Genomic DNA, 22,825 nt, shown 5'->3' with positions numbered 1-22,825 from the left:
GTGTGCCTTGGCAGTCTGAGTTTAGCAATACACAGACAGAACAAAAGCTCAGTTTCCATCCATTGAAAGTATGTTCTTATGTTAGAAAGTGATTTTTCATTGGTTAAATCAGAAAATCTGTATAATTATTTGTGTGAAACTATTACTTCTAAATAATACACCATCAAACTAATTCAGCAAATAGTCGGCTCCTTTCTTCCTGCATTCCTGAGTTTGAATAATTTAAGGAAAGATCTAATTTTGTCTAAAAAAATAAATCAATCAAAATAAATCTCTGTTCAAAACGTATCCATAAAAAACACCTATAATTATTTTTGTGGGAAACCAGATAGGGAGGAAAAGTGCAGCCTGGTACTTAGTGTGGATCAGACATGGATTGTAGGAATGTTTTCTAATATTTATTATGTTTCTGGTGGAGCACACACATTCTCTACCCAGCATGCCTCTTAGCCTTCTGGACAGCAAAGCCGAAGCAAAACATGTGGGTGAGACAAACGTGAATATATGAAGATCAGTGTAGAGAGATGTAAAAGCATCTCTTATACAAGATGTTGCTCTGTTCCCCACCACTAGATTAGATTAGGTCACTGTGTGGCATTTAGGATCTGGAAAACAGCAAAAAAAGCGGTGCCAACTTGGCGAGAAAGAGCATAATCTTCCTGAAGGCTTGCTGAAGCATGCAGGTCCAGACAGTCAAACAAACAGCAGCGTACCAGAGGCTTGGCCATGCGTGACATGCCACACTCCCCAGGCTCCACTGAAACTTTCAGAAGCAAAGGGTAAAGGCTGAAGAGCCAATGACATGATGTTTGCCCTGGACATACGAAAGATCATCAATGTGTTGAAACCAAGGTAAAATGTCACTCAACGAGTCCTGCTATGCATCATAGGGTACCCAAGGACCATTACCTCACTGTACATTCAAAACATCTAACACACAGATACGTGCTTATCAGCTTCACTGTAAATCAATGCTCTCAGTCTCATTTTGTGATTATAAGCTGTTATTCTTTTAAAGAGATAGGACAACAAATTCAACCTTGTATTTTTTCCTTGCCACTCTATCTATCTCTCTCTCTGTTCTTACTGTAGCATGTTATGACATGTCTGATGGTTTTGTGTCCACAAGCTTATTCTCACCTTGCAACTCAAGCCAAGATAGGACAAAAATGTCAATTATAACGTCTGAGCAGCTATAAACGGCAACACAGTCGGCAGAGAGCTTGCACGCAGACAATTACTGGAATGGTCACGCTTACACAGCCCAAAAAACATGCCATTATGAGAGGTACAGTATGCTTGAAGGTGCTGTGAGGTGGCTGGACATGCATCCCTCTTGCCTTACACATAGTCATAAGTGTCTATTGAGCTATAAGCTCTAAAAGTGTATATAAATGGCCTCAAAGACATTCAAAGACTGACATTAGGTTAGTCTGAGTCAGAATAAATATTATATGCATGGCTCAGGGGCGTATTGGTGGCCTACAGGTCCACAAGGTGTTAGGTAATTGCTAGGTCTCTTATTCTGATCAAGCCATGGACCTTTGACATCCTCTCAGGCTTCATTTATTCTCGTCCTATACTGACTAATAAAAAACTAGCCCAGGTACTTGATTTTAGTTCAGATATTCTGCAGCCTATTTCTGCAGGTTTAGGTGGTTGAATTGTCTATTGCAGGTGTCACCCTGGCCAATTAAAAAGCCAATTAAAAAGAAAAAGCAAGGATTTGTTATAACTTCGCAATCCAAACATTGTTATTACAACTGACTATGGCTTCATAAAGTAATATTGGAGAAATTAGGAATTGGTGCCAGTACATGTCATTTTGGTGTTTTTGTTCTATTAAAAACGACAACCTGTAGATCTGAATAAATCTAACTCTCTGCAGGAGACAATAAAGAATGAGCTCAGCTTCTGGTCACTACATTTCCTTAACAGGATACAATCGGCCCACAGTGAAGGGATAGAAGAATAGTGTTAGGATCACAGGCTGCTCCGCTGTGGCCGCCGCTGCTGCAGCTGTGTCCGCAGGCGTCATCAGCCTGAAACCCTATCCACCCTGCTCGCCCTGCCCACATCCCGTGGGTAAAAGCTAGATCTGTCTTCCTCTCCACTTTGAACCGGACGAAAATAAAGTAAAGTAAAAGCATTCCCCTATGAGAGAAATGTTCTCCCAACTTAAAGTACAATGATAGGCTGCATGCGACACTAAAACATAAAAACACTGAGGGTAAAACAGTTTTGGACGAGCTCTCCGTGATCCGTTAAACACCAAACCGCTATACTTTATCAACAGATTATGTGACACAAAAGCAAATTGATAAAAACTGAACTCCCTAGCTCACACTTGTAGATTACTTTTCACGAGTAGCCTACCGTTACAACAACTGACTGAATCTGACGGGTGCGCTCCGCGTTTCCAAACCACTGGGCGGTTGCATGGCAATGTGCAGCGATGGGAAAGTAACAAAGCCATAAATATTATCGGACACTCACTTGTCCAGGACAAAATAGAGGTCGAAGGCGCCCTGACAGGACCTCTCATCCTCCTCCTCCTCCTGTTGATCTCCCTGCAGCTCTCCTTTCACCGAGACACCGAGGAAGAAAATTCCCAGCAAAGCCCAGGCGAGGAACATGCGAGTCTGTGTCCTCGCCATCTTTCCCGGTTACTGTTGACTGGTCCGACACTGTGACAACTAAAGAGCTTCACATTTCTTATCATCTGTTTCTGAATCGACTGTGTGTCTGTAACCCAGTGTTTTTCTCGGTGTTCCGTCCTGTTGTTGGGTTGGCATGCATTCAGCCCACAGGAGTGCTGTTCAGTTTAAGCCGGCCTCTCCAAGTCCTGTCTTTCAGCTCAGAAAAAAAAAAATCACTAAAGCAGGGCAGGATGGAGGAGAGGAGCGACACCCGAGGAGAAATACAAAACTCCACTTTAACAGTGATTTGTTTTAGGCAGATCTCACTGGGTGGGATTAGCCAAAAATACATTTGAGAATGAGACAAAAAAACCTAAAACAACCATTCCTAAAAAAACTGCCCTGTTTTTTTGTTGTTGTTCATGAGCAATCAGAGGACCAAAACCATCAAATAACATTCAATACATTTGTGTTCACGTCCTTTAATGCAGAAATGACTGAATTTTGCTTTGGCTTATAATTCCAGTTTGTTTTAATTGTAAAAATAAATGCTGGTTAAAATGTGTAATATTTAATACCTTTAGTTTTGAATAATCCATAATTATTTTTGTTCTTTAAGCATGAAATGCATCTCTTGTCTCTCTCTGTTATGTTTAAGGAATTTTGCCCTCAAATGAAAAACAGAGGAACTGAAAAGACAATTAAATTATGGGGCCATAATGCAAATGGGAGCATGACAGGATGTGCTGTGAAAGGTTAACAGTGTTTTCCAAAGACCATCATCAAATTTCACAACAAAATGTAATGTGAGGAAATGTTTTCAGGCATTAATATGATATATTTTGTACAATAGCCTCTAAAGTGTAAATATAGGCTATACTGTAACCGGACCCGAGGAGTCCACACGAAAGCTTTTATGTGTTGCCACTTTCTCATTACAGAAAGTTGGCTCGATTACCACCAGGACATTTATCCAAACCAAAGCTTTGATGCAGAATAATCCATTAAATGCTCATTAGACAGAAACATTTAGTTAATGAATTATGCATTTGCCCAGTGGCAAACCCAGACCACCCTGCATCATGTCATGTAGTTGCCAGTTTTACAATTTCCAATTGCCCACATTAGCCAGGACAACTTCTACCGTGTCTAACTCGTCTGTAGCTTGACATAATTTGTTTCCAGTGAAGTGAAAAACAAACCTCTCGGAATCCCACATAGCGTGATAGACTATAGTCTGAATATCTGTTGTGCAAAGTACAATTAGAGGAGTGACTGACATTTAAACCAAAAGCACAATAGGATGTCAGAATAGCTTGAGGCATATATTTTAATGATTTCCATCTGACTAACTGCAGGCTGGCAAAGTCTTGATGTGGTCCTTTAAGCTCAGGGTTTAGGACATTTGGGGCGTAGACATTTGTATTTTTTTACGCATTAAAAACCTAGGGAACATTATATTTTCAACGTTTTACACTGAAGGTAAACATGTCACTGCCTAATTGGTGTGCACACACAGTATATCCAAATCAGCCAGCTCCATGCTGTATCTGTTAAAAAACTAATTGATGAAATCATTGAATTTCCAGAGCCAATACATCTCTTCTTCACTGAAAGGACCGTACATCAGACAAGGCCAGGGAAAATTAGCCAAGGTCTAAATTCAAGGCGTGTGCGCGCGTGTGTGTGCGTGAGCGCGCACGTGTTTACATCAATGCGCCACGCTTCAGTGCGCTTTCTGGAGGGAATAAGTGGGAGTGGGAGAGGAGAGGGACGACAGTACGGAGGAAGATTCAGTCGGATAAGTAACTCGCCACCAAGAAAAGAGAGGACATCGTTACCAAGGTCCACTGCACCTGCTGCCTCTTGCTGACACACGGCACCAACATCATCCTCAATGTCCAGCGGGTAAGTCCGCATTCAACACAATGAATCCACTTCTGTTCTCATCTCAGGGATATGCGATCTTTCTCTCAAGTGTCATTCATTTATAACCGCACTGGCATTTTCAGATTGGCACCAGTTCATTCTGTCATGACGATGCACCGTCAACGATTTGAACCTTTCAAGAATATTGACCAGAGAGGGAATAACTCAATAGTCACATAATCTCTGTGCATTAATGTTGTCGATACATCAGGAAAACGAACATTGAACTTATCTTGCGCACAGAGGAGGCAGTTGGGCACCACGGCAGATGGGTAGACAAAAGGAGAAACCGAGTGAAAACTGAGACAAAGGACGTTAGAACTCATTTTGCATCAACACTGGCTGCGCCTGCTTCACAGTTGGGACCCTTCATTTGAGCAGAAAAAAAATTAATACAATATCTCAATCTTTTTTTTCTCCATACATGCAAGACCATCCAGCTTGGTTAGAGCATCTGAATCCAACTCGTCTTGGCATGTCAGCCCACTGCCACCTATATTTTAATGTATATCCCAATTGTTTTCTCAATATTTTGTTAAACTTAAACACACAATTAAACATGTGTATTGCTATTAAAGTTATAGTCGAATTGTATTAAAGTCTTAGTGGTTAACCTTGGTTTTAAAATAATAACTCTTAAACATTTTAAGGATATAATATGTAACTGCTCTTAAACGTATTATATTGTATTTGTGATTAATATATTTTGTATTTCATTACAGTTTGATGATGGATCACTCTTTCCTACCTCGCTCCATCTGGACCGGTGAGAGTAAATTCCTGCAGCATCCAGCGGATCTCTACACCACTGTGGTCGTTACGCGCAGCATCCCTGCAGGCACGTGCTTTGGTCCATGTGTGCTCCAAAACACTTTCTACGACACGATCGCCTTCATAGCGCAGAAATCCTGCGACAAGAGAGCTAAATCATATATGTTCAGGGTGAGTTGTGATCAGACTTGTATTGTCTCTTTGAAAAATGTGTGCTTGATTTATGGTGAATTGTGAAATTACACTTGCACCGGATTTATTTGTTCCTTATTTTAATTTGGATTGCATTTATTTCATGCAGCCTACCTTATATTTTATGAGACTATATTTCAACGCATTCCATCTGCAATTTGTGTTTGCCATGAAGCGTTTGTCTTTGGGTATTATTTGCAAAGGGACCAAAAACATGTCAATTGCCAAAAACTGGGAGATGGACAATATACTTCAAGTTATATTAAGGAATGTTATGTTTGTAATAAAGATATACAATTAAATGTGAGTAAAATATCGATGTTTCTGTCAACAGTTGGACCCTGAGGCCATGCGTAATTCCGTGCTGGTGCTGTCCTGGCTGCGGCTCGTGCAGGCTGCGCGCAATGGCCAGGAGCAGAACACCGAGGCCTTTCTGAAGGCTGGTCAGCTGTATGTGCGGACCATCCGGGACATCCGGCCGGAAGAAGAGCTGCTTGTGTGGTACGACCAGGAGCTGTCTCACCTGCTGGGCTTCACTGACATGTCCCGAGGATCGAGTGAAGGTGAGGCAAAGCTTTGTGAGGCGAATAAGAGGTCAAGATACTCGGATTGACCTGAGATTTAATTATAAAGCCACTCTACGCATCGTGTTCATTCTCTAATTACCATGTTGGATTAATGTAAGGATGTCATTGTTGCTAACTAAATGGTAAATAATATGAATATATCGGTATATTGAACACATTGTGTGTTTTTGTCTTTCTTTCAGAGTTCAAATGTGCAAGATGTAACCAGGTCTTCAAGAACGAGTTTCCGTTCCTGGCTCATTGCCGATTCCTTTGCACTCAAGTCAAGACAGACACATGGAGCCGCGAGATTTACGAGCAAAAGCATGTGGAAATTAGGAAACAACGCCGAGTAACAGATTTCCACAACATCGCCAGAGATTTGGAACACAAAAAATCCTCTAGCAAAAACGAGGATGCAGAGATTTTTCCCAAGAGAAGGAAATACGAGGAAACACTTTATCCCAAAGGGAGGAAAACGGTTCTTTTGGAAAAGACAAATATTTCAAACGATGACAATATAACACCACTGATTAAGGGATACGACCAGGCAGCAGGAGACGAATCTTCCTCTGCTGGGAAGCTCAAGGCTGATAAGATTAAACCAGATCATTTGGGATGTAAGAATGGTGCCTTTACGCATGTCAGAGATATGGACGCACGGTCTGAGGCAGGGGAGAGCTCTGGTTTGAACTCAAGCAGCAGTAGTGCATTTTCTCTGGTCCTGTCCAACAATCAAGGACATCAGAGAAGCGCTTTCTGTAAACCGAGTAAAATAAATTCCCTTATTGACCCCCAGGTGCATCTCAGCAGCGCCTCAACAGCCCCCTCTAGCCGCGTAGAGGAGATGACAGATGCCTTCAACTCCAGAAATGTTTTGGGATACAACAATCTGATGGCAGCTAACATCCTGAGCACTGACTTACAGACTGTTCATTCCCCTGTGGCTGTAAACAACGCGTTCCATTACGCACCGGAGCACTGGTCTAGGAACATTGGCGTGCAGCTGCAGACGGCATCTTCTCTCACGGTCCTTCCACCGACTTTCACCTCATTCGGCGTGTCGGTGCAGAACTGGTGCGCAAAATGTAACCTCTCCTTCCGCATGACCTCTGACCTCGTGTTCCATATGCGCTCTCACCACAAGAAGGAGTTCGCAGCGGAGTCCCACGTGAGGAGGAGCAGGGAGGAGAAACTCACCTGCCCAATCTGCCATGAGTACTTCCGGGAACGGCACCACCTGTCCAGACACATGACTTCTCATAACTGAGGCAAGAAGGGACACTGACACTTTAATTTATTCTAGTAGCAATGCGTATTTAACAGGTTTAGACTCCAGATTCACGGTGAGACTTTGGTGTATAAGAGTGAATGTAGGTAGCTGTAAAAATATAGCAAAACCAACACGTGGCCACCACAGTCTGTCCACTAGATGACGATAGAGGTACGTGTACGCTGATCTCACTGCAGTTTCTTGTCTGTCCTTTAGCTCTGCTTTTTGTTAGGTTGATGATTATTTTGTGCCTTATGGAACTCTGGAGGGAAGAAAGACTGAAAGATCTCGAGGACAGCTCATGATTGTCACAAATCCTCTTATTTATCAGTTTTTCTCTGCTCTGATTTGTACAAGAGATGTGGATTGAGTGTGTTTGCACATTTGTTTTGAAATCTAAAATGATGAAAATGAAAAAAAACGTGTCGAGTACTTTGTTCCACCAACATGTTGGGGGTCACTTTGTGTCTGCTCCAACAGCTGGCGACAGGAGACCTACTTTTCTCTATCTCCCTGTAGATTAGTACATTTAAAGAATATCTATCAGATGTGTTTACAATGTGGTTGAATTGTCCTGAAGGATACCTATGTCATTCATAGAAAGAAAGATTAGTGTATGAACCAATTGTAGGGAATTCACATATTTGTTTCTTGCTCTGCTCTCATGCACGACTTGACAAGACTGTCATTCAAAATGCAATACCTGCATGCCATTTTAGATGTTTCACCAACATCAGTGCAAAGAATACATGGCTGTTTTCCAGGCTTATCGTTCATCTACAGACCTGGATGGAATCCACGTAAGCCTTTGAATTTCTTATTTTCTGTTTCTCCACCCACAGCGAGTGGCCTCGGTCCCATTCAGTACAGGCTGCAGACAGATGGACATAAATAGCCGTCTCTGTTGCAGGTAAATGAGGCGGCAAGAAGTTCATGGGAAAGTCAAGCCTCAGACCTTTTCAGTCTCTCTGTAATGGGATGTAAACCTTCCAACACTGCTGTTATCTACTTTATTTGAGAATAATGTATAGAGTTTATCCTCCAGTTTCTTCAAGCCACAAACCATTTTGCTGTTTCCATTTGTCTTTTTCTTAGAATGATACTTACTCAAAACACGAAAGCAACACCCTTCAAAAATGTGTCATTTGAAACCAAATACACCAAAACATGCTATAGTCTTAGACTGATCTTAGACAAATGATTTGCTTCCAGAATGAAAATGGATTTCTTGGCTTAGTAAAAGTTCTGAATGTTTTCAAGAAACTAAAAGCATTTATTTGTTTCACTTTCTAAAGGAAACAACTGATATTCAAATGAAATACCCAGCGGCCCACATGATTAAATGGGTGATTAAGAAGCACAGTGTCACTCTATTAAAGTTATGTCTGTAATGAACAGCACTATTAGTTTTCTGAGCTCAGAAACCATGTGAGGAAAGAGCCATTTCAGCCCAGACACAGAAAATCCTTTGTTGTCTAATAATGGCGGAATAGCTCTGCTTTAATTGAACAGTCATCAAGTGGAAACACAAATATTGTTCTTGGTTCCCCCACTTGCCTCCTTTGGTTTTGGCTTTTGGGCATATTGGGCTCTGAACGTGAGCCTAGACTACTGTGGTTTTCTCGGCTGGATTGACCATTGTGAGCACTCTCCTGTGACTGTGATTGTGGTTGACATGAGGTTCACTTTGTAAAAGCAGACTGTGGCTCTGGACCGTAAGAGGGATCAGTCTGGAAATCAGGAAAAAAATCTATATACTATATGCCGATTATAAATGGGCCAGCCTATTCTAAAACATTTATTAATGCAAACATGATTTATAATCATCATCATCATCATCATCATCATCATCATCATCATCATCATCGGAATCATCATCATCATCATCATCATCATCATACAGCTGAACATTTCCACTTGTTCGAAATGGAGAAAACTGAATTGTGTATTAAGTCATTCGACATGTATCTCCCCTTATCAGTAACATGATGCTACACAAAAAAACACAATTTTTACCAAGCTAATAGGATAATATAACATTTTTATTTTATACTTATTGGTTTACTATATAAAGTATTCACCTTGTATTAAAGTTGTCATTCTGTTTCTGGTAGAACATTAAATAAAACATCTTTAAGTCCAACTGAAAAAAGGTCCCTAAAGTGATCTAAACTCATTGCAAATGATTGTTAATGAACTTTTTTCTTTATCATGGAAACCCACCAAATCATAGATGTCTGGCATGCTGCTTGGCGATTTAGTTAGTTAATCCAAATGTTGAGTCATTGCCATATTTGTAGTGATCTGTTTTCAGAACAATAACGGGGTGTTCTGGTGTCACAAAAGCCACAATAAAAAGCCTTTGATTCTTTGCTGTAAGAACGTAAAAGCCAACAACATACAAATAGGATGATTACTTTTTATAGTCTAATGGACAAAGCAGTACAGACATGAGGGATGGCACAATTTGTTAGGAGATGATGACAGGGGTCTCAATTTCAAGCCAACACATTTATAGCATTATTCTCAACTGCAATAAACAGTTTAAAGGTTTTAATCTTTTGTTCCATTCCCCCAAAAGCGTCCCCCTTAATGTCTCTGTCTTTGAGATGAAATTACAGTCCAGTCTTGAACTTCAGAGCATTCTGTTGCTGCAGCAGATGTGGTACTCCGTGCCAACTTTTTCCGCCTCACGACAGAACAACCGCAGCGTAATGAGTTAATAATCAAAAGGCTTCCTCTGTCATTTCCCTGTCAGTTTGACACCCTGTTTAGGCACCACGTGGGCCACCTTCTTCCTCTTATGAAGAAAAGTGACAAGCAGTTGAGTAAAGTGGTTGAGATCATTTGTCTGTAAGCATCTGTTCTTAAAAGGGCTTTTGAGATTGAACATCCTGCACTTGGAATATTCAGCTTTTCAATGGAGGGGTAGAAAAGGGGAAGTGCCCATGGTTTTGAAGTTCAAGTGGCTGACGTCCTAATAGGTGCGTGCCTGCCTCCTCCATCAACCATTAATCCACGGCAGCTGCATCGGGTACGTTATTTGCCGGACGACAGACGCCTGAGCCTTTGGCATGGGGTAATAATGGGTTCAAGGGGCTTTACAGGAACCTTCCTGTTTTTGTACAAAGTTATTTTGAACAGTGGTGCCCTTTTTAGGTTTGTTTTGACAAAAAAGTCCCTCCCCCCCCAAGAATCAAACATTATACACAGTAATAACCAAAAATAACACAAAGTGTTTGAAACAACAATATTCCAGCAAGAGATTAAATTACATTTTATTCTAATGTATAGAAGGCTACCTTTTCATAATTTAAAAAATACACATGTACAAAACACCATATTCTCTAAAAATATAGTAATACATAACCTAGGAACCATGACAAATTATTCTTAACCAAGTTTCACATTCAAAATAGAAAAATATTTCTGGTTTCATTATAACATTCTTGAAGTGTTATGAGGGGGTTGGTGGGTGTAAATGAATTCCAGATGCCCTCTAAGATCCATTGGATATTTCCTTTTTAAGATATGCCGAGCAAGAATGTACTATAACCCTACATTTTTGCCAACAGATTAACATTGCATGTATGTACAATGTGGCATATGATCTGTTGAAAATAAACGCTGCACGCAGTACTTACAAAAATAAGAAAGATCTTATATAATTACTGTCTTTTGTATGTGACGGTGTAAGCTGCCTGATGATACATCAATAAAGTATTTTATTTATAGCCCTTGTGTCCAAAGAAAACATGAACACAAACTCACTGTGAGCTGTTTGAAAAGCAAGTACATTCTGAGATAAAAGGAAAATGCTCCTGTCCATGAAATCCTCACTATTATGTCAAACAAAGAATCAACTCAATGGGCGTCTGTGGAGCCCTGACTTTACATGTGTGACTTTGTTCCTCTCGCTAAGGCAGACGCCAGACAATATGTCTCTTCAAGTCTGCTGCCGCAGGACAGAGGAGATGGAAGTGATTTCTCTACAGCCTATATGTTCCTTGAGGAATAACCACGGCCAAAGTGACTTTGTTTCTCAAGAAACCACTTAACAACAGAGGTATGGTTCTGTCTCCATGTATCCTGTTTTCTGTTTCTCTCCACATCCACCCTGTTTTGTCCTCTGCCCCCATTGACCTCCCCTTCCTATCTGCAGGAGCAGGACTGGACGGACATATTTGGGTAAACCTTTAGTACTGGGTTCCTGGATTCATCCTGGTAGAGCACAGCCAGTGGACTCATCTTCTCTGGGACACAGCAGGGCTCAGGAACTCCGGGGATGATCCCCACCGCACGCACTATGCTCTGGATGGTGGCATGGTTAGACGGCCTCGCCACCTGGAAGAAAAAAACAGAAGATGAAAAGAGAATAGCTTTAGTTTCTTAATTTAAGGTGTTAATGCTGTTTTGGAAACAAATGAGAGTGACTTGATGTCTGTGATCCTACCTTGGACATCGGGAACCCACATGTTCCAGCGCAGTAGTAGGCATCAAAGGCTTTGGGTTCTATGACCCACTCGCTCCAGCCAATGTCTGCAAAATCCACCCTGAGGTTCCTCCTGGAGCAGCCTCTTTGCTGGGTGTCTCCCCACTGCCTCCTCCGGGCCTTACGCATCGTTTGTTCATCAAAACTCAGAACAGGTGACTCAGAGTGAGTGCTTCCTTTGAGCTTTTTTCCATCCTTTCCTTCATGTCTCCGCTCATGCTTCCGCTCATCACTGGTAGTAGGATTGCGACTTTCTTTGACTTTTTGCTCGGTAGAGTGATCAGGTTTGAGCTCCTGTTGGGGTTTTTCTTCTTCTTTCAGAACCTGAGGTTCTTCATTGACATGAAGCCCTTTACCTTGCTCCACTCTTTCTCCCTCCTGGCTCGTTCTCTTATTTTCTTGATTTCCTGATTTAGGTTTGAGTGCCAGGTACCAAGTGCTCTCCCAGAGGTCATCCTTTCTGTACCCATCAGGTCTAAAGTCAACCTGAGGCAGCTCATTGTTCAGTATGGGGTCAAAGGTCGCAGTTGCTTCCCTTCTCTCGCGTCCTTTTGGCCCTGGTGAAGAGTTAGGTCCATTAGAAGTGAGTGAAGGCTCTCCTCCCTCACCAAACGGGTCATACCTCTGAAGGCTGGCAGCCACGCTGTTGGGCTCTGCCAAGGCTTGGTCATTAGCATACAGCAGCAGGTAGGGCAGGCTGCCACCAGACAGCGCCCCCTCTGGTTTTCTCAGGTGCTGTTGCCCCAACTCCACTGACACCAGGAGATGACCCTTGTCCCGTGCCTCCTTTATGACCTGGGTCACATCTTTCATCTGCCACACCCCTCTCCTGTGGGGGTGGAAGGTCACATTGCCTAGAAGTGACCCCATTGACCCAGATCTGACCTCTGACCCAGAGGAGACGGAGCGAAGTAACAGGCTGATGGACGGAGAAGGGTGGATGGCTGATGAACGACAGGATGGGCTTTTGAAGCGTTTACAGAACCAGGGTTTTTGATGAGGGAGCCGATCGAGGAGGAAGTGGAATGTGGCAGAGAGGATGACCTCTGAGTCCTGGAGGGTTGTAAGATTTAGTCGGTACACCGTCCTGCGGTCAGAGGAGTCTGCAAAGACAATCAATCAGTCAGTGGCAGGTAGTCAAGCGAATCAAAACTTTTATCCAAAGAATGAGATTTGTAAAATCTAAATATAATCTTAAAGATATCCCACTGGTAAACAGTATCCAGCAGGGAACTTTATTTGATAACTATGAACTGTTATTAAAGAAAGATAAATTACTAAGGACAAAACCATTTTGTATCAAACTGCACTTAAAGCACTCTTGCTCAGGTTTAAAAGTTAAACACCTTTCCTTGTTCTGTGTTACATGACTGCTGTGTGGCTGTTAAACGGTTGCACGCTTTGGTAGGATTTCCGAAGGTGCCCTTAAGAGGAACCAGGCTCTGGGGATCTGGCTGGCAGGGGTAGAGGAGGGTGAGCGGAGAGCTAAATATTCATGATGAACATTAACTTCAACAGCAGAGTTATTGTTCATTGTATAAGAGTTCAGCGGAAGTATGGACTGACTCAAGAGATATACATTACCTCGGATTCAGCCTGCATATGGAAATGCTTACCTCAGTTTCTCTTAAAGCTCACCCTTAAGCCCAATACAGCCAGCGCTCTCTGCCCAGACACCAAGACATAATCAACTGTTTTAACAGATCTTACATTGTTGTGAAAACTCTCTTACATCTCTCCTTGTATTACACCCAGCCTCTGCAGTAAAAATACACACGTGTTATCATATGCCATCTGAGAACCATGAGGGATATAAATGTCTATGAGTTGTGTTTATAAAAACAGCATCAGACAGAGAGGACCGACTGTGCTCTAAGCCCCTTGACTCCATGACGTGGAGTCACACATGTCCTGTAGCCACAACAGGAGCATGGAGAAGCCACGACAATGAACCTATGCAGCGCGTAACTGCCGCTGAGGTTTCACTGTGTGAAGCCGGGCATTGCTGGCAGGGAATTGCATGCATTCTTGCACTTATTGCGCGTCTGTCTGCGGTAATTGATCAGACTCCACAGCAGAAGGGGGCACAGCTGCTGCCACAAACAGTGTGCCCACAGCATCCCAAAATCATTTAAATGCATTCTCAGACTGTTCCAAAACAATCCTACCTATTTAGAGCGTCTGCAAAAACCATCTAGCTGAGCGGTTGCACTTTAATAACCATCCATGGAGAGGATCAGGGGAGCTTTATGACTATTTATTTTTCCTTTTGCGTCGGATTACAGGTGCACTAAGGGCTTAAACGTGTTTTCTTAAATGTTTCATAATTAAATAAAAAACAGAATTTGAGCAATTTCGCTTATTTAATGCAGGTAAATCTATTTCTTAACACACCTTGGCTTGCTCTGAAACTCCTGACAGTATTTCCCCCTTTGAGTCGGTTTTCCCTGTTGTATTTCTCGTACAGTTTGGACATGTGGTGGGAGACCATGTCCTGATCCGGGTCATCTGAGAACATGTCCAACGAGGGCTGGAGGAAGCTACTGTCCTGTGTGCGCCCTCTCATGATCTTAACTGACGCAGCACCATACAGGAAACAGTTTAAAATCAACACGAACAGGTGCGAGAATTTCATTCTCAGAGCTGCCATTGAAGTGCTGAAATGAATACAAAATCCAAGAGGTGCAGAAAAATGTCCAAGATGATCAAAGGTGGACTTTAACACGCAAACACAATCCAGAAACAAAGGCTGTGCGTAAATGTTCCAGCTCTTCTCGGCACTTTTCCGCTTCGTGCTCGGCGAGCCGTCTCACTCCTCCTTGTCAGGCTGTGAGAGACGTGGATGCTGAATGGGTTAGTCCGGGCAACAGTTGGAGCTGCTACTTTTACGCTTACGTTTGTGTTACCACCAGAGGCTTGAGGGGGTTATACTCCAGCGGTGAGAGGTGCTGACGTATTATCCTGTCAGCCAACTAGGTCTCTGCAGCGCGCACAGCCAGAAGTGGAGGTCATGATGCTGCCCCCCTCCCCTCCCCTCTCTGATGATGATGATGATGATGTTGATGATGTCTTCCTTATGTTGTTTTGCATCGTTTGAGTAATAACATTGATCCAGTGGCTTTGGCACAGTGTCTCAGAACAGTACTCATTGTGTGACAAAGTCACTGTTGTAACTCAATAAACCTTTTTTTTGTGGGCACAGTAATTCCACCTCACAATTTCCAGCTCACCACATTATTTCCAGTAACTGATTTTGACATGCTCTCAGTCACACATAATTAACATAGAAACACCAACAATAATAGTCTGACCAACCACCCAGGGGCTATTGTTAGTGATCCCCATTTTGTACATTGTACTGTGTGTGTGCGTGTGAGATAGAGACAGTTTCCTAGTGAAATTCTGTGATAGACGAGACTCTTCCGTGGGACTTTGTGATTTTAATCATAGCTAACAGAACATGCCCTCTGTTAGAATTACCGCTTCAAACTGCAAACATTTTTTCTTCCTGTGGTGTGCATGTATTTTTGTGTGTGCACATACAAGTTGTTTCCAGTGTGTGTCTCTGGTGTCTGGAGCTCTGCACCAACAATGCTTGTTTTGTGGAAGTGGTGGTCTCCAGCAGAGAGGCTGTAACTAGCTGGGCCTCTCGGGTCACTTTCTGCCACCACACACACACACACACACACACACACACACACACACACACACACACACACACACACACACACACACACACACACACGCACACATCTACCCGCAAGCACACATACAAAGCTACATAGTAGTTTTCTGGCCCCCAAGGGCCCCACAGGATACTCCTTTTCACTAAGTTCCACACCAGCGACAGGTCTTAAATCTGGACTATTCTGGAGAGAGTGTGTGTGCATGTGTTTTGTGTGTGCGTGTGTGTGGGTGTGTGTGATATCCGAGGAGAATTATGAAGTAGTTTGCAGAAGTGGCATGCTCTTTGGTTTCGTCACGGCACAAAAACACATTAATGTTTTGCCTTTTCCCATACCCTGTTGAGTCATCCTTGAAAAACAAGATATGATTAATTATTGTGGTTAATTGTTTGAATGCATACAATATTGTTTTCCTCTTTGTCAAAACACTGAGAATTTAGATCGGCATTTGAGAATGACCACTCTAAAAGAAAACCCCTGACTGCACAAACTGATATTCAAAGATATACTGCTGTTTATTTGGAAGTAATAACATTTGAAAACCAAACAGTAATTTCCCAACAGTGAGCTGTCATTCTCTGTTATTTACAACCCATTAAAAAGTCATTAAGACAACATGGGATTATCTTATTGCGGTTCTCTGAAGAAGCATGTGGTAAAAAAACAAGTAGGCCCTATATGCATATTAAACAAAAAGAGTAGCTCAAGTTATTTTATATCATTCAAATGCAAGAGTTTAAACTGGAAAAACGTAGCATTATGAACGGAAATAATGCTACGTTTTGTGTAAGCAGGGATAGAGGGAGGGACAATTTAAGTAATATATGAAACCAGGACATTAGGATCATAATACGTTACGACAACATGAAATTGCTTTGACCTTTAACCCTGAATATGTAGGGCAGTGTGAGATTAATGTGGGGCATTATCTACATAATGCTCTTCACTCCATCGCGACTGCGAGGAAAGCAGCTTCACTGTGACTAGATCAAATAAGATAAAAAGACAGCAGGACAGACAAACCACTTTAAATTAATCTTAAAAAATCTCAAACTGGGGGATAATTTAAGGCTACGGTTACACATGTCGCTTCAGAACAACTAATATTTCAGTGTGAGGCACGGGTGTATTAAGTGACAGGTTTAAATTGACAAAAATTGGATTTTGCCCATGTAGCTACTGGATCTTCTAAGCCACACAAGGAAGTAGTCAGCCTCACACTGAGATCTGACTCCCACACATTTTGATTTTGATTCAATCACACGCATGTTGACACTTTCAGGCCAAGTGTGGCCATGCAGCAGTGTGATCACTAGAACCAGAAATCCCATTAAAAGGTTGACTCGAACTGATACACAGCATGCACCAGTGCACCATGGAGCTCAAGGAGACATGAAACAGAAATTACCAGCTGGATGCAATGTGGATTGTTGCATAACTTGTGATGATCTCTGCAGCAGCACTGCGATATGACTACTCAGGCTGTGGTACAGCGGTGTGTTTTAGTTTGTCCACCATGGAGGTCCCCTCGCAGAGCCATCCAAAGCAAACAAGACTTGTGTTCTGCTCTCTGTGGGGGTGTGGAGAAGTGTGAGGAATTAACACGCGTGTGTGTGTGTGTGTGTGTGTGTGTGTGTGTGTGTGTGTGTGTGTGTGTGTGTGTGTGTGTGGTGAAAGGACTGATGGTTGGTTCTGGAAATGCTCCTAGTTTAACACCTTTGCACGATATTGGTTGAGACTTTCTGGTTCCAGAGCTCAGCTGGGGGGGTCTGATAGATGTTTGTGTGTGGGCACCGGGGAATTGATATGGATCAGCTTTTGGCCCGTCCTCTTCTAGTGACTGATATTGTCATGGTTTGTCCAAAAAGAACAGTGCTTTGCACTTACGGGGGACGGACTAACTGGCAGTGTCTTTTGCTCAGAAAAAATAAAGAGGGGGGTAGTTTAAGTCAAATGTTCTCATGTTGTGTGTCCTCCAGGATGTTTAAAGCTTCTATAAGTGACTTGTCTTTGTACCTCTGGAATATTTTATGGGTAGACAAAACAACAGGTCAAACTTTAACTTACAAAAGGTCACTCAGGATTGTAGGGACTCAAGCAGAAAGCACCAGTGTCTTTTCTGAAGCTGCTTAAGACTTGAAGATTCCAAGCAGATAAAATATACAGGCAAAAACTGCAGCCATAATTCATTCTATACTGCATGATTTTTTTTAAACGGTGAGTTCCCCCTAATTGTTGAACAAACTTTATGGGAAATATTAATTTATAGCTCAGATAAAAAAAGAGAAACAGCAAGATCTTTCCAGATAGCGTCCTAATCTCCGGAGAGAATCTTCTGTGTTGAGTTGTACCACAAAGTGACCACAAAATTAACCATCAAATATAACCACAAAAATCCATAGTACTGGACCTCAAGTATATGCTTTAATGCTTGTTTGTGGAAAAGATTGCCCTGCTTTCAGACAGATACCAAGGAGATAGACAAGGAGACACAGGTTGGACAGTTATTAAGATCAGGAATCCCACCATGTCAACGTCATCCACTCCGCCTGGTAGGTAGGTGTGTGAGTCTGAGAAAGAGCAGGAGCGCGTTTGTGTGTGTGTGTGTGTGTGTGTGTGTGTGTGTGTGTGTGTGTGTGTGTGTGTGTGTGTGTGTCCCTCCTCCAAACAGGGACGTTGTGAGAGTTGAATGAGTGAGACAGAGAGAGAGAGGGCAATTGCACAACACATCCTTTCTCTCACCAGCTCTTCATCCCCATGATAGACAAAATAGAAATGCATACATTTGTAAATGTTAGCTTTGCGCTCATCACACGATGGCACCACTAGTTGATTTCCCCTTAAGCCCCTCCCCATGGGGAGCCGTCGGTAGACCTGTGAGGACTGGCAGACAGGGCGAATCATGAGGGACATTACTGTGCGTGCATCAGAGTGAGACTTTGTATGTGTGAGTTTTCATGTTCATTTACTGTTCATAGAAATTAGTTAAGACTACAGGTACTCATTTTGAATACATGTGCTTTTTTGTATGTGTATGAATGCACATTTGTGCCTAAGAACTTGGATAGGGTGCGTGGCCATTGAGACATTAACTCTTTTTTGAGAGCAAGTGTATTGTGTGTCAGTGCTCAGCACAGTGTATGTAAAGTATGTAAGTTTATATCGTAAATGTTTCTAGTTCAGTCTAGGGGTGATCCATCGGAAGGTTAGTCCAGTCTGTTTTCCTGGGGTGTGATCACGTTGCCTTTTGTCAGCTCTCGAACTTGTGAATGAAAGGTGTCGAGATTCTGACTCTGAAAAGAAAACAGCATCTTAATGTGCAAGTGCACAGAAGGGTGCATGACATGTTAGCATATTGTGTTACTTATTCGTTGTTGCAATTTGATAATGACGAGTTTCTTTTTTTAATGAAAAATATATATGAATATATACATTATATACAAAGTTTAAAAAGTATTTGGACTAAGATAATGAGCACTTGGGGCTGCTATTTTTGTTGTGTGTTCTAATTTTTTTCCTTAATTTTTATTTCATTATCGCCATGTGAAGTGTGTATTATTTCTTAAGAAAATATTGAATGTATTCCAAAAAAATGACAAGAAACCCGTGCTGATACCAGATTCTATTTTTTTTTCCTCAGAAGATTTCAAAAATGGAAACAAAATACAAAAAAGCTTCAGAGAATTTAGCGAGAACTTTTTTTTATTTACAGTGGAAAAGAAGAAAAAAAAACCGGGGCTGGAAACAGTTGAACACACTGCCTCTACAATCCTGGTCGTACAAATAGTGACTAAGAATGAAAAGACTCTTTCTATTCCATACTGGAGCTTTGGTTGTTTACAAACCACATGGATATCTGTGGGTGCAGTTTTTTGTTATTTGTTTTATTTTTGTTCCCACATGAGACGGGTGGGGTTTGCAAGTGCGCTTCTGCCATATGGACATTGAGTTGTGTTGGGTTTTTTTTTTGAGGAAGAGCGGCAGGTATCACAAGAACATGGACACAATCTTCTGACTGGACCTCTGTGTGTGGTCATGGAGAATTGATGATCCACCACGGGGGAAAGGGAGGGAAATCAAGGATGGGCTTTGTTTGTGGAGTGCAGGGCTGCAAAACCCTAGAGGGAAGAGAAGGTGATACGTGTACACCTGGTTAGTGCGCTTGTCTCCACCTCAACCCTCAGAAGCACTCACCTGCCCTTACCAACTCACCTATGCACTTTTGTTCATTCAAGCTGTGAGGTACAATGTTGGGGATGGGAGCACAATTACAACAGGAGGATTGCTACGACTTTGACAAAGTCACTGAAAAAAAAATATTCCCAAACTGAAATAAGAGACTCGAGAAAAACGTCTTCTCCCACCTCCTGTATATAACCATATTTTTGTATTATCTTTCGGAGAAGAAAGAAACTTTGCAAATGGATGAAGGAAAAATACATGCGACGTTGACTATATGGAGTGAATGTTCTTCAAGAAAACCAATCTTTTTGAGTATAGTTTGAAATGGACTCGCTGTGAGTTTCCCTTAGTTTGCCAGTAACCCTGAAATAATCGGGGATGGAAGGGAAATAAAAAAAAACAAGGACTAAGTTTGTAGGACTTGCTAAAGTGGCTCCGAGACTGACTGAGAGTTACTTATCAAAACGGATGCTGCAGTCTCGACAAAAAAGTCCCACCAAGAGTGTTTGATCAACATACACGGTGAAGAGGCAGACGTGGGTTTGAAGGTCTTCTCCGAACCTGATGGCTGCCTCCAGAGCTGTGGAGTTACTGCAGGAGGAACAATATTTGGCAATGGTAAGATATTCTTTGATTTGATCTATTTACTCCCGGTTAAAGTCACGTTTGAACAGTGTGCTGATGATGGGTTTTGTGCTCTTTCTTTCCATCTTCTCTCAGGAGTCTGGCTGTGCTTTATTTGCTGCCCTCTGCCAGGAGGATCTAATCTACAGCCAACCCATGAACCAGTTTACCCTAAACCTTTGAACTTAAACCCTAAGAAACTTTTCTGTCTTGACCTCAGACTTGACAGGCCGCTGGCATTATCAGTTGGACAGTTGCAAGATGAACAGGTTTATAGGCCGTGGATCCCATCTGTGTTGGAAGTGTGAGGATCGGGACTTGATCTCCCATGGAGGAAAAGGATAAAGAGGCACGTATTGCCCAGATGTCATCACCCCACCTCGGCCTGAAGCTCTCAGGCAGTCGCGTGGAGGTCTTCTAAGCGGCGGGACAGAAGACTCAGAGCTGGATTGGGATTTGACGGACGTGGCTGGATTACATCAAAGTCACCAGGAATCCCTGCAGCTGTGGAACTGGATGAACTGAAAGAATTGTACAAAAAAAACAACAAAAAAAAAAACTTTGAAACATTACAAAACACAATCGAGTAGCTACACGTCACATAGATTCTAGTTGCGGACACACTACATGCACATGCTACAGAAAAAGCAACACACAGTGGCTCTCCCCTGGAACCACAAACACACAACAGGGCTACACCAACATTAGATGACACACACACACAAATCATTGCTCAATATAATCGCTGAGCTTTGTAAATAATGTAAAAGTTTGTGTTTTTGATTTTTCTCTCATAGTGGTTTTGCTTTATTTCTCTGTTCAACATGCCTTAAATTGTATAGTTCAGCTCTGAACGGCTAACTGAAAATGTTCTCTAAAAGGTGAATTTAAGTTGGAAACCGCCTCCTTTAACTGTCCTCTAAAGTCGAAAGAGAGAAAGGAGCTTTCTAAAAGTTTTCTGTTTGTTAACAGGACAGTGTTCTGTATTAATTTGAGACATCTAACCACCATGAAAGAGACTGTTTTGCTACAGAAAGAGCAAGCACTCTTTGATTAATCTGATTTTGCTGGTGGTTAGCTTGTGTTGCCCTTTTGGTTTCCTTAAAGTTTAGAATTGATTTGTTCACATTTCCTGTTGGATAATTGCAAAAAGTGCAGGCTTAATAAAGGGCTGAAGTCTGTACTGTATGGAGCTGAGCTGACTGGGGGGATACACAGAATTGGCTTAAAACAGATGTATTATTGTGTGAAATATTGTTGGATATACTGCTCTAGGCCAAACTGAACCAGAGTGACAGGTCTTCTAAGTAGGGGCTTTTTGGTTATTATTTGTATACACTCCGGTTGACTTTAACGTTTTGGAAGCAACCAGATACTTTTTACAGTTATGGGATGTCAAATCAGTCTTGTGAGAATCATGATTGCATGATGTGTAGTATTTGTGGGTTTTGACCATGTTTTGATGCTGAACCTTGACGTGCGTAACAATTTGTCCCAGATTGCAGCAGTTTTGTTTGTGCACCGGGGAGTGCTGCTGACTATATGAATGCACTGAATAGATAAGAAATCGGCCAGTCAGTTGTGTGTTATCCAGAAGGAAATTCTTGTCCTGAAAATTTGGAAAGCGTCTTGTTCCATTTGTGTATATCTATTTGGATTTGAGAGATTAATGCTTTTAGGCGACTAGTTGCTTTTTGTATCATTGACAACTAAACACTATGCCGTTTTTATTCCAATTTGCAACTGAGGTTACATATGTAATAAACTTGTACATCTTTTTAGCTGAGATGTTGATGGATAGCTAACTGTACTAAGTTTAATGTTGGCTTTATCAGTTGCCAAAACAAAAAATTGACTTTATACTATCACGTCTGTTGTTTGAGAGTGACTTTAAAAAATATCTATGTTTGATGTTTTTAAATGCTGATATTGTGTGGTATTAGTTGTTGGTTGGTCAGCCTGTCTTAATAGAGTAAAAACAAAGTTATTTTACTGCACCACAGGTGCTTTTATGATTAGATAAACTGCAATATTGTTTCTTCCAAAAGCCCACGATATTTAATTGCAGCCTTTGAAAAGATTATGTCACGTCCTGTCCACCTAAATTGGTATGAAACCTGGTTCAGTTTAGTTCTGGTAACTGTAAATCTAACAATATGGATCAAAAAATATGTGTTAAGTTATATCCCAGTCAGCTCAGCCCCTTGAATAACAAGTCTTTGAATGTTGAGATAACAGCATAATGTGATAAACTGTTTTGGAAAAGAACAACTGAAAGATGTGTAAATAGTTTGGCTTTTGTTTGTTTGAAGAACAAAATAAATACAAAATAAATAGCATTTAGCAGTCACTGACTTTTTTGTGTTTTGTGTTGGGATCGGTTGGGATATGAACATCATGTTTACATGAGACAGATAGACCATGCTGTGCTCATGAATTAGAATGAGCGCGTTGGCGTCATCAGCGTTAGT

General features: G+C 41.7%; 3 protein-coding genes and 1 long non-coding RNA gene across 4 annotated transcripts in view; 2 read left to right on the top strand and 2 right to left on the bottom strand.

Annotated features, from left to right (window-relative positions):
• LOC104947268 (anthrax toxin receptor 1-like) overlaps window positions 1-2,866 on the bottom strand; it is a gene marked incomplete at its 3' end in the record, with an annotated part of 20,876 nt that extends 18,010 nt beyond the window's left edge. The window contains exon 1 of the mRNA XM_010773251.1: window positions 2,497-2,866. Within this exon, the coding sequence (XP_010771553.1) occupies window positions 2,497-2,657 (161 nt within the window). The remainder of the gene's footprint in view (window positions 1-2,496) is intronic.
• Window positions 2,867-4,421: 1,555 nt separating this feature from the next.
• znf488 (zinc finger protein 488) lies at window positions 4,422-7,785 on the top strand. The gene is made up of 4 exons (XM_010773250.1): window positions 4,422-4,547; window positions 5,291-5,510; window positions 5,866-6,094; window positions 6,301-7,785. Exons 1-4 carry the CDS (start codon window positions 4,537-4,539, stop codon window positions 7,365-7,367), a joined length of 1,527 nt encoding a protein of 508 aa, XP_010771552.1. The 5' UTR covers window positions 4,422-4,536; the 3' UTR covers window positions 7,368-7,785.
• A 1,200-nt stretch (window positions 7,786-8,985) lies between these two features.
• Window positions 8,986-14,747, bottom strand: LOC104947265 (bone morphogenetic protein 3B-like). Its single transcript, XM_010773249.1, has 3 exons — window positions 14,257-14,747; window positions 11,824-12,965; window positions 8,986-11,714 (listed from the first exon to the last, which is right to left on the bottom strand). Exons 1-3 carry the CDS (start codon window positions 14,510-14,512, stop codon window positions 11,523-11,525), a joined length of 1,590 nt encoding a protein of 529 aa, XP_010771551.1. The 5' UTR covers window positions 14,513-14,747; the 3' UTR covers window positions 8,986-11,522.
• Window positions 14,748-18,138: 3,391 nt separating this feature from the next.
• LOC104947264 (uncharacterized) lies at window positions 18,139-22,704 on the top strand. The gene is made up of 2 exons (XR_798541.1): window positions 18,139-20,348; window positions 20,451-22,704. It is a non-coding gene; the product is annotated as an uncharacterized lncRNA (long non-coding RNA).
• Window positions 22,705-22,825: the final 121 nt, after the last annotated feature.

Source organism: Notothenia coriiceps, unplaced genomic scaffold (assembly GCF_000735185.1).
Source record: "Notothenia coriiceps isolate Sejong01 unplaced genomic scaffold, NC01 NC01_scaffold00012198, whole genome shotgun sequence".
Lineage (NCBI taxonomy): Eukaryota > Metazoa > Chordata > Actinopteri > Perciformes > Nototheniidae > Notothenia > Notothenia coriiceps.
This window is presented reverse-complemented; position numbering and strand designations above follow the sequence as displayed.